This window comes from Cervus canadensis, chromosome 13, assembly GCF_019320065.1.
Source record: "Cervus canadensis isolate Bull #8, Minnesota chromosome 13, ASM1932006v1, whole genome shotgun sequence".
Lineage (NCBI taxonomy): Eukaryota > Metazoa > Chordata > Mammalia > Artiodactyla > Cervidae > Cervus > Cervus canadensis.
In genome coordinates, this window is record NC_057398.1 from 8,450,577 (window position 1) to 8,461,959 (window position 11,383).

At 35.1% G+C, this 11,383-nt stretch overlaps 1 protein-coding gene across 5 annotated transcripts in view; it reads left to right on the plus strand.

The window, feature by feature from the left end:
* RCOR3 (REST corepressor 3) overlaps positions 1-11,383 on the plus strand; it is a 53,073-nt gene that overhangs the window by 4,862 nt on the left and 36,828 nt on the right. For 4 of the 5 annotated variants that reach the window (XM_043486215.1, XM_043486217.1, XM_043486216.1 and 1 more), the window contains exons 3-6: positions 4,619-4,696; positions 7,299-7,351; positions 9,606-9,767; positions 11,184-11,308. In XM_043486215.1, coding sequence (XP_043342150.1) covers positions 4,619-4,696; positions 7,299-7,351; positions 9,606-9,767; positions 11,184-11,308 — 418 coding nt within the window. Of the gene's footprint in view, positions 1-4,618; positions 4,697-4,899; positions 5,251-7,298; positions 7,352-9,605; positions 9,768-11,183; positions 11,309-11,383 lie in introns of all 5 variants that reach the window. The other variant, XM_043486219.1, reaches the window with a different exon arrangement.

Sequence of the window (11,383 nt, forward strand, 5' to 3'; positions counted from 1 at the left end):
TAAATGTTTAATTCTTCTGTCTGGAGTTATTACAATCATGCATAATTAAGTAAGATTGTAATAGTCATGGTACCTTGAGTAAAGGAGAGTTTTACTGATATTTTGTTGGGCATCATGGTGGTTTTTAAATTTTAGGCAATGTACTCTTGTAAGATTTGGGTTGTGTGAGAGACCTGCCTTTTTTTTCTTTTTCTCTTTTGAGTGAGGGAAGGACATTTGTGAAGAAAAAGGTCAGAAGTAGCTTAAGTGTATAGCTTAGACTGAAGGTGACTTCTCAGACAGGTTGTCTTGGAAAAGAAAACAGGGAAGTTGATGTTCTGAAAATTAGTTCTCAGAAAAGATTCTTGATTGTGTACCCCTTGGAAAGTTGTTGTTTACCTCAGTTTGAAATTGATGAATTAAGTATATATAGTTCAGAGCCTAGTTTATAAACAGAGTTAAAAAAATTTGGAGTGTCTTATTGATCTTAGTATTTAAGTTCTTTATATGGAACTTATAAAGTTCCATGATTTCCATCAAAATCCTTAGTTTGACTGTCTTAAAGGAAATCTGAAAAGAAATAGATTTATATTTTTGTACTTTCTTTGAAACTTGCTATTGGTATAGAAATCCTAATCAGAATGTCTTTTGTTGTTGGTTTTCCCCAAATTGGTCTCACACATGTACTTTACCTACTGTAGTTAGCGGCTCTGAAAGACTTCAGGAGGATTGAACTTCTTTGGTTATTCAGTCACTCAGTCGTGGCAACCCCATGGACTGCAGCACTCCATACTTCCCTGTCCAACACCAACTCCTGGAGCTTACTCAGACTCATGTCCATAGAGTCGGTGATGCCATCCAACCATCTCATCCTCTGTCGTCCCCTTCTCTTCCTGCCTTCAGTCTTTCCCAGCCTCAGGGTCTTTTCCAGTGAGTCAGTTACTCGAATCAGGTGGCCAAAGTATTGGACTTTCAGCTTCAGCATTAGTCCTTACAATGACTATTCAGGACTGATTTCCTTTAGGATGGACTGGTTGGATCTCCTTGGCGTCCAAGGGACTCTCAAGAGTCTTATCCCAACACCACAGTTCAAAAACATCAATTCTTCTGTGCTCAGCTTTCTTTATAATCCAACTCTCACATCCACCCATGACTACTGGAAAAACTATAACTTTGACTAGGTGGACCTTTGTTGGCCCTTGAGGTATAATCATAAACATTTTTACAGGTAAAAGCAAAGTAAGCGTTTGGTTTATGTCCTTTAAGTATTTTGGTTTACTTCAACTTTTATGATGGAAAGGGTAAAGCTTTACTGAATGCAAGTCATCCTGAGAGGTAAATTGTTTTTAATCATGCAAGTTACTTTCTGTTACTCTTTATAGGAGAGGAATCAGGCTGAGTTGTCCGTAAAACAAAATAAGTCATTTTAGCTATTTAGTCTCATGTTCAAAGGGTTGGTAAGCGAGGTCATCAGCTGTTTGAGTTAGAGCCCCATGAGATTTATTCATGTATATTTTTGATTGATAAGAAGAAGCCTTTCCAGTGTAGACTAAGAATGGAACTTAAAGAACTGTCTTCAGTAAGTATATAGTAGTAATGACAATAAGTCTTAGGTAGTGCCTATCATATGCCAAGTCCTTTACACATATGAATTCACTTCATTTTTTAACTACTTTGTGAAGAAGGTGCTCTTATTATCCCTATTTTTAAAGATAGGTTAAACTGAGGCACAGACAGTTAAATAAATTTGTTCAAGGTGTCAAAGCTAGGAAGTGGCAGAGCTGAGATTCACACCTGGAGTTTGTCTCTATAGTGATTACTCTGTTAACCATTGTGCTAAAATATCTCTGGTTTCCTATAGACGTCAGTCATCTTTTGGTCCTACCTGGACACATATATGATTGCAGATGGTGGCGTCCAGTTCAAGAGCTAGGGCAAAAACATTATGAAATACCTAAGTAACCGTTCTCTGCCACGAGACGCGATTGCTACACACACGCACACACACTCTACCACCAGATGTGATTGCTACACACGCACGCACACACCGTACACCCACATTAGAAGAGATGTTAGTCCCCACAGTTTGGATGCCAGTTTCTGTCAAAAGGATCTGGCTCTTAATTACAGTGATAAGAATTTATGAGGAAACTTAACTGTTCTTCATGAGCAAGAGTACAAAAAATAGTTTATATCAGTTTAAGAAGAGACATTTAATGAAAATATTTTAATTCAAGCTTTTTGTAATAAAAGGATCAGATGCAAGGAAATATGTCTAAATATTAAGCATGTATGCTGGTTAGACTCAAGACTTAATGGAAACCTTTGTTGCATTCTATATTCTATTAAGTGGTATTTAAATTAGCATCACAATCTATTGTGAAAAAGAATCAGTCTCATATTAAAGGATTGAAGTTTAGGATACTCACTAGAAATAGCAGTAAGCATTAGTTGCTCATTTGTGTCCAACTCTTTGCAACCCCATGGACTGTAGTCTGCCAGGCTCCTCTGTCCATGGGATTCTCTAGGCAAGAATACTGAAATGGGTTGTCATTCCCTTCTCCAGGGGATCTTCCCAACCCAGAGATCAAACCCAGGTCTCCTGCATTGCAGGCAGATTCTTGACCCACGGAGCCACCAGGGAATCCCAGAAATAGCAATGCTGCTGCTGCTGCTAAGTCGCTTCAGTCGTGTTCGACTCTGTGTGACCCCATAGACGGCAGCCCACCAGGCTCCCCCGTCCCTGGGATTCTCCAGGCAAGAACACTGGAGTGGGTTGCCATTTCCTTCTCCAATGCATGAAAGTGAAAAGTGAAAGTGAAGTCACTCAGTCGTGTCCGACTCTTCCTGACCCCATAGACTGCAGCCTACCAGGCTCCTCCATCCATGGTATTTTCCAGACGAGTACTGGAGTGGGTTGCCATTGCCTTCACCGAGAAATAGCAATAAAGATTTTATTAAATAAAGACTTCTGACCAACTTAGATAAAGTTGTCTATTTCTGAGTGGTTTAACTATTCTGCTTTTGTGTTTTTGTTTTATGTGGTTAAAATTAAATATATATCTTAATATTGGAGTTTTTAAAAGATAGCTTAAAATTTATTTTCATTGTATATAAATTTTAGATAATATCCTTCAAACTTGATTTTCTTAAATTCTTAATTCCTGTTTTCATCCTTTCATTAAAGATACTTAGGACAAAATGCAGTAGGTTTTCTTTTAGGTTTATATTTTAATTATGATTTTTTTTAATACTTTTACAGTATTCTTTTTTCTCCATCCCTAATTTTTCTTTATAGTAAACATAGATAACAATTTTTAGCTTCAGTAAAGAACTACTGAATGATATTAAATTATTGCTTGATAGGTGAAGTCTCTAGTTGGGAGTATAGTAATAGTTATATTTACCCTTGGAAATGAATGGTTTTTATTCTGAATTTATTATTTATAACTTCATAAATGATTACAGTTTAACTTCAGATTTCTATTAATGTTTTCTGTGAGTAATTTTGAAATTCTAGTCATTAATTACTGGTGGCTATCAACAGCTCATATTCTTTAATTAACTTGAATGCACCAAAGAATTAGGAAGAAGCCAGAAAAAGACCACCAAGTGTTTAAAGACAGAACCTGCTGGCATGGACTTGGCTCGGGGATAACTCTGTCAGGCCTTTTGTTCATTCTGTCTCATCTTAATTTATGTGCAGTTTCAATAGTGTTTGATTTTCCTGACTCTTTAGATTATAACAAATAAATTATAAACAGCAGTAGTGTGCTTCTGGGTTAGGTAGAGGTAGTCTCTCAGATTACATTAAGAAGAAATAGCAAACTTTACATGTTTGACTTTGTTTTTCCCTTGCACAGAGTACAAATGTTTGTAGATATAAGAAGTAATTAAATTAACTCTAAAAAGGAGTAACTGGCAGACTCCTAGCAAGGGAGTAAGATTAAATAAAAAGCAGATACAAGTGTTTAGAAATTATAATGATCTCAGTCCGTTTGGATATGGGGCAAAACAATTATCACCTGAGGTATGTGCTTTTAAGTCAAGAGTTTTTAATAACTCCTAAGTAAGATGCAGGCTTCTCTGGAATTTTTAATAATTCCTAAGTAGGAATTATTATTTAGGCTTCTCTGGTGGCTCAGTGGTAAAGAAGCCTGCAAATGTAGGAGATGTGGATTTGATCCCTGGGTTGGGAAGATCTCCTGAAGAAGGAAATGGCAACCCACTCCGGTATTCTTGCCTGGAGAATCCCATGGACAGAGGAGCCTGGTGGGCTACAGTCCATGGGGTCACGAAAGAGTTGGACTTGATGTAACAACTAAACAACAAGTAACATATAGAAGATTAAATCAGATTTATTACCTGTCGAGAAATAGGGCTATAAAATATATGTTATAATAAAGTCTTTTTTTTTTAATTTAAAGAGGGTAAGCTTCAGTGTTTCTAAAATTTTGTTCATATCCACAAATGATATATTTACTAAGTGTAAATCTGTTTTTATTCTTTGTTTTTCTGTACTTTGTTTCTTTGTCGTCTTTTGCAGGTACTGTACTAAAATAGAAATAAAGCTTATTTTGCTTATACTTATTTTGAATGTGAATAAAGTTCATCATATTCAAAATAATTTTTCCCCCAGGTGCTACAAAGTACACAGATAAAGACAATGGAGGAATGCTTGTGTGGTCTCCATATCATAGTATCCCAGATGCCAAATGTAAGTTTTTTGAAACTGAATGTCTATGTAAGTAGGGAATCAATCAACCAATTCAGAATGCAACTTATATTTGTTTTTGGATCTCTTAGATCTCATAAGAAATAGTTTGTCTTTGTTTTATTTTGTTTTTTTGATGGAGCTTGCTATGTTAGAATGTTTTTGCTTTTGAAAGATAGTGGGTTGATCATTCCAATTTGTGTCAGGCCCAGGAAGACTGAAAAAACCTAGGATCTGATGGCATTGCTGCTTAAATCCTGAAGCAGGGGAGGGAGTTACAATGTAGACATCTGCACAGGCTATTCCTCAGTATATGAAGCTGTAAAGAAATGCCTTCAAACTTCCAAGAGCCCACTATCATTACCATTTTAAAGAGGAAAGGGGAAAGAACTGACTTCAGCAGCCATCAATCAGGTCATCTTTGTGCTCTCCATTTCTGGACGGAGACCTTCTGGATCACTGACCATGCACTTCTTGAATCATGGTGTGGCTTTAGACTTCAATGTGATGTAGCGGACCTGATCCTTTGCGGCACATCAGATATAGGAAACGTGCAGGTAACAAAACTAAGATCCCCACCCCTCCACTCAATTATCATTTGATTTATTAAAACAAAAACCACTGAACAGCTATTTTAGCAGCTGTAAAATAAGTTTGTCTTTTTAAAATATTTACCAAATCTCAAAAGATGTCCCATGCTGGTTTATTTAGTCCCATGAAAATTAGCAGTGTCCTATAAATCATGTGCACAGTATGTCATACTTATTAATGCAGTAAGAGAACTAAAAATTGAAAACTTATTTTGCATACCTGATAATTCTTCCTGTTTACAAGCTTCAGAATACCAGCAAAAAGTCTAGCTGGTAATCTAGGAATTAATGCCCTTGAGGTATTTTTAACTGAAAACACTAAATTGTATATTTTGTGTACTGAGGAACCTGAAAGAGATTGTCAGATTTTTTCAGTTTAGTCTTTCTTATAGGCAGATGCTTTCATTCATAAACTGAGCATCAGAGTGTCGTTGGCTTTTGCCTTTTTAGCACTATTTTATATAATGGTGTATTTCTTAGCAAAGTGGAAAACAAAATTCAGACAGCCAACATGTCCTGGCAGTGGTGCGTCCACCTGGAATATCCCAGTGAAGATCTAGGGCAGTGATTTTCATCCCTGGCTGTGCTTTGGACTTGCTTAGGGGAACTTTAAAAAAAATTTCTATTGATGTCTGGCCTCTACCTCAAACTAATTAAATCAGAAAGTTTAGGGGGTGGAGCCAGGACTTGCTATTTTAGAGCTCCTCTGCTGATCCTAAATTCATAGCCAAGGTTGAGAACCACAGGTTGATTGGTTTTATTTAACCTCCTGTTTATAGGACATTTTTGTGAATCAGCATGCATGTAGACCTGTCATATGTTTAAATACTATGAGTTCTAAATAGAAGATAGTATTTGGATTTTCTCCAAAGCTTGAAATCTTAGGGAGATACAGTAACACCCATAAAAATCAGTTGTTAATCTAACAGCATTATTGTTACAGTAGCATATTTATATATTAAACTGTACTGTACTATTAACATCAGCAAACTCTTAGAAAGTACTTAAAATGGGCCAGATGCTGCTTCAAGCACTTAACATATTATTAGTTCATTTAATCCTAGGAGGAATAGTACTGAAAACAGTATTTTTTATCACTATTTATAGTGAAGAAACTAAGGTACAAAAAGGTCAAGTTAATTGCTTAAAGTCCAAAAACAAGTGATAGAGCTGGGAGTCAAGTCTTGGTAGACTAGCTAGCTGTTCTCGGATCAGAATTCTTAACCGCTGCTTCTCAAAAATGTGCTTAAAGAATTTATTTATTTATATTGTATAGGATTAAGAAAGACTGCATAAAAATGAGTCCTAAATGTGAAATGCAGATTTCTCAGCAATAAGGCCTTGAAATAGCCTGTATATATATATGTCATCATAGAAGCTGTGCTTATTTAAACAACTATTTGCATGATTATAATAATTAAGAATGAAAGAAAATGGAATATATAGGTACCTTTTGTATAGCTAGCAGGAGGAGCTGAAGAAAATTTTAGGCATACTGAAGCATGTTTAAATTGTTACTATACTGACAAAACTGTAGATAAACCATCCTTTATACAGTAATCAAATATGGGAAGGTAAAAGCTTTGGGAAAACTCTAAACATGAGATGAGGTCTTAAATAGCTAAGTCTCGTTAAATAAATATTGCAATAGAAGCTACCTACCTAATATTTTACACTATAATTAGGCTCTGTTGGCTGACCACAGGTTGGTCTTTTTATAATACAAAAATAATTAGTCATGTCAGTGAATTTAATAAGTATATGCTGTATGGTCGTGGAGATAAGGCATACTAAGTAAAATTTTAAACCAAGTGAGCTTCTGATCTGTACGTAGAAGTGAAAGTCTTTTTTATAATGTCTTGTGGAAAATGACTTTGGCTTTTTTTTATCCCTAGAGTATAATTATTTTTAAATTTCGCTTTGTTAAAAAGCAAAGTCAAAAAAAAAAAAAAAAGCAAAGTCAACCTGATGAAGTAAATGAAAATAATTAATTATATAACACTGTTTTGTTACAGTGGATGAATATATTGCAATTGCAAAGGAGAAACATGGCTACAATGTGGAACAGGTATGTAGAGAAACATTTTAATATTAAGGTTTGCCTCAGTAATTATCAAATCCAAAGAACATCTCATGATACTTTCTGTCTTAAGAAAGTGCTTAAGTTTGACAACTTTATGAAAGTGAAAGTGTTAGTTGCTCAGTCGTGTCAGACTTTTTGCGACCCCATGGACTGTAGCCCATCAGGCTTCTCTGTGGGAATTCTCCAGGCAAGAGTGGGTTGCTATCTCCTTCTGTCGGGGATCTTCCCAACCCAGGGATCGAATGCATGTCTTCCAAATTGCGGGCAGTTTCTTTACTCTTTGAGCTACCTGGGAGGTTGTAGCAAAGTCTGACCTTTCATTGTTAAAGATTTTGCTTTTATAAACATTGTTTATCTCAAGGGCTTGAACATTTGTCTCTCAATACCTCTGTGGGGTTTTTGGGGGGTTTTTTTTGAGTTCTTAAAGATCTGAAAGCCTTAAGGATTACTCTAGCAAATACTTACCAAAAGGGAAAATTTTTTTAAGTAGAGGTAATTCTCTGACTTTTTAACCTAAAAGACCTAGAAACTAAACTTTTTATTTAAAGAAATATTTAAGATTTTTAAATTTTGAAGGAAATAATTGACAAAGGACTTTAAAAAAAAATAGATAACTTTAAAAGGAGGTATATGTGGTCTGAGACTTCCCCAGGTGGTGCAGGGCGCCTGCCAGTGCAAGAGACAAAGGTTCGATCCCTGGGTCAGGAAGATCCCCTCGAGGAGGAAATGGCAACCCACTCCAGTATTCCTGCCTGGAGAATTCCACGGACAGAGGAGCCTGAGAGGCTATAGTCTGAGGCGTCACAAACAGGACTGAGCAACTAAGCATACACACACGCATATATGACATATGGTCCATTATCCCTAGTAAAATGGGAATGTAGAACATGGAAAGTGAAAGTAAAATAGACATTCTTAAATTTCATTTCAACTAAGTATAAAATCAACCTCTGTCAGAATTAACAGTAAAATAAGTGAACTTTCTGTTACCTGGATTATTAAGAGCTAATTTTATAGTTAGTAACATGGTTAAATTATAGAAAATCATTTTGGTGAGATTGAGATGTTAATCTTTATAGTTAACTTTTCTGTGGGTTTTGAAAACTTTGATTATGTATTTTGTTTTTAAGCCTTGACTTTTACTATTTGATAAGGTTAATTCTTTGAAATGTGACTCTATATATGCTCATTTTCATGTTCATTTTCAAGAAGTATTACCAGAGTATTACCAAAGTGAGAAATTAATGCTATTTAAAAAGTTGCTATCTCTCCTCTTAAAAAAATAAATCTTTATCCCCTAAATGATACTCAGGCAGTCAGTCAGTCAGTTCAGTTGCTCAGTCGCGTCCGACTTTTTGCGACCCCGTGAACCGCAGCACAACAGGCCTCCCTGTCCATTACCAGCTCCCAGAGTCCACCCAAACCCATGTCCATCAAGTTGGTGATGCCGTCCAACTATCTCATCCTCTGTCGTCCCCTTCTCCTCCTGCCCTCAATGTTTTCCAGCATCAGGGTCTTTTCCAGTGAGTCAGCTGGCCAAAGTATCAGTACCTTACAGTAAAGATAAAGGTGTACCTCTTAAAATAGAAGGGAAAGTTGTTGAATTGTCAGAAATTATCCATTTCAGGTTTTCCTATGATTTGGTAATAAAGTCGTTGAAATTATTAATATGCCTTTAAAGTAATTCTTTGTGTCCATTATGATAATAAAGAACTTTAGAAATATACGTGGTAAAATAGTGTTAAAGTTGCTTACTTCTTAGAAGTGTTTAGCCCAGAATACTTCTAACAGGCTAAAACATAAATATTTCTCTACTGAGTCTTGTCTGAGCACTTCTAGTTTTATGTTATAATTGATAGTTTCATTCAAGTATTGACTTACAGGTTATTTTTCCTTTTAGCATATTTTTCCCTACACTTGACAAATGAATAAATGTGAGTGAAAGTCTTGATATGAGCCTACAGACCTGCTTTAGTAATTATAGCTACTCTCCTCAGCTCACTTTTTCCTAGATTCTACAGCAGATGTGGTATGTAAGAACATTTACTATTCTGAGGCCCTGATTTGAAAGCAAGAAATGAACTCTGTTACCTGGGTACCCTGATTAAAAGCCCCAAACTGAATGTATCTTCAGTTGAAGTCATAGGCTTAAGACTTTAACCTGATTTGTGTTGAACTCTCTCAAGTGTGATGGAACATAAGTCCATTAAAACCAAAGGGGAATGATTTCTCTTCAAAGGCACTTGGCATGTTGTTCTGGCATAAACATAACATTGAGAAGTCCCTTGCTGATCTCCCTAATTTCACTCCCTTTCCGGATGAGTGGACAGTGGAAGATAAAGTCCTATTTGAACAAGCCTTTAGTTTTCATGGGAAGAGCTTTCACAGGATTCAGCAAATGGTATGGTAATTTTGCTTTTACTGTGGTTCATACCTGAGTGATACCTAATTCTGTTGTTAAACACTTCCTAATTATTAAATACAAAAAAGTTTTCCAATCTAATTGTTAAAAATATTTTGAAATAGAAATATTTGCTTATAGTCTTATTTCTACAACTACTCTTAATACGTGATCATTATGTTCCATTTCATTGTAATAAATTACAATTATGGTAAGTATATATTTAATAGACTTACTAAATAAGTTTATCATTTCAGGAAAAGTCATATAATTTCAGTTTTATTAAATGTTTCATTTTTAACAGGATTTTATTTTCAAATTTATATTCCTTTGGATATGAAAACTGTTGATAGTTAGAAATTCTGTATCATTCAATGTTGTTCAGGGTCTGTTCCTTTTTTTTTTTGAAAGAAAAACTGCTCTTTATTTCTAGTTCTTAAATTTTTTGTGTTTCTAGTCAAAATTGTATAACTCTGAGAAGTTGCTGCATTAAACTCTTTTAATTTGAATTTTGGAAATTAGAAATGTTTGCAGATATATCTAAGTGTCTTCCATAATCAAAAAGAACATTTTTAATTGGAAGAGTATGTCCAAGTTTGTCAATATGACAAAGTAGTGCATGATCATTAGTCCTTCTAATATCCAAGTCTGTTTGTATTATTTATCATCTTAAAGCCTGGATTTAAAACAAAATGATATTGAATCACTTTTCTTTAAAACATTATGCTAAGCAACAGAAGCCAAACATAAAAGGCCACATATTGTATGATTCCACTTACATGAGATATCCAGAATAGGCAAATCTGTAGAGACAGAAAGTAGATTAGTCATTGCCAGGGTCTGGGTTAAAGGGAGAGTAGGGAGTGACTGTTAATAAGTTTAAGGTTTCTGAAAAAAAAAAAAGTTTAAGGTTTCTTTTTGAGGTTACAAAAATGTCTGAAATTAAATAGTGATAGTTGCACAACTTAGTGGGTAAGCTAAAAACCTCTGAATTGTACACTTTAAATTGGTGAACTTTATGATATATGAATTATAAATCAGTTTATAAAAATCCAGTTTACAGAGCGGGTGGAAAGAACAGAGTAACTCTCTAAGAAAACACATGTGGACTATTAACCATTTTGCTGTGGACTTCTGGGGCCGTTCTCATCATATTAGTTTGCGACATCCTTCTCTTCCTTTCTCTGCTCAGAATAAACAGGAATATTTATTTACAAATATCAGTGACATAGGTATGGTGGGATTCTATGACTGTTGTTGCACTTTTTAACTCTATAATTCATAAAGGTACCTGGGAAAATTTTGTTGGTCTATGCTTTTGTTTGCTAAGTATCAAAGAATAATATCAGAAATATTATTCTGTTAATCAGAGTTTTTGAAAAAACTTGCTGATATTAACATGATTTTTTTTTCAAGCTTCCAGATAAGACAATTGCTAGCCTTGTGAAATATTACTATTCCTGGAAAAAAACTCGATCTAGGACAAGCTTAATGGATCGCCAGGCTCGTAAACTAGCCAATAGACATAATCAGGGTGACAGGTAGGTTGGATGCCTTTATATAGTTACAGGTATTGCTTATATTTCCTAAGGTAGAATAGTGATCACAATTGTAAA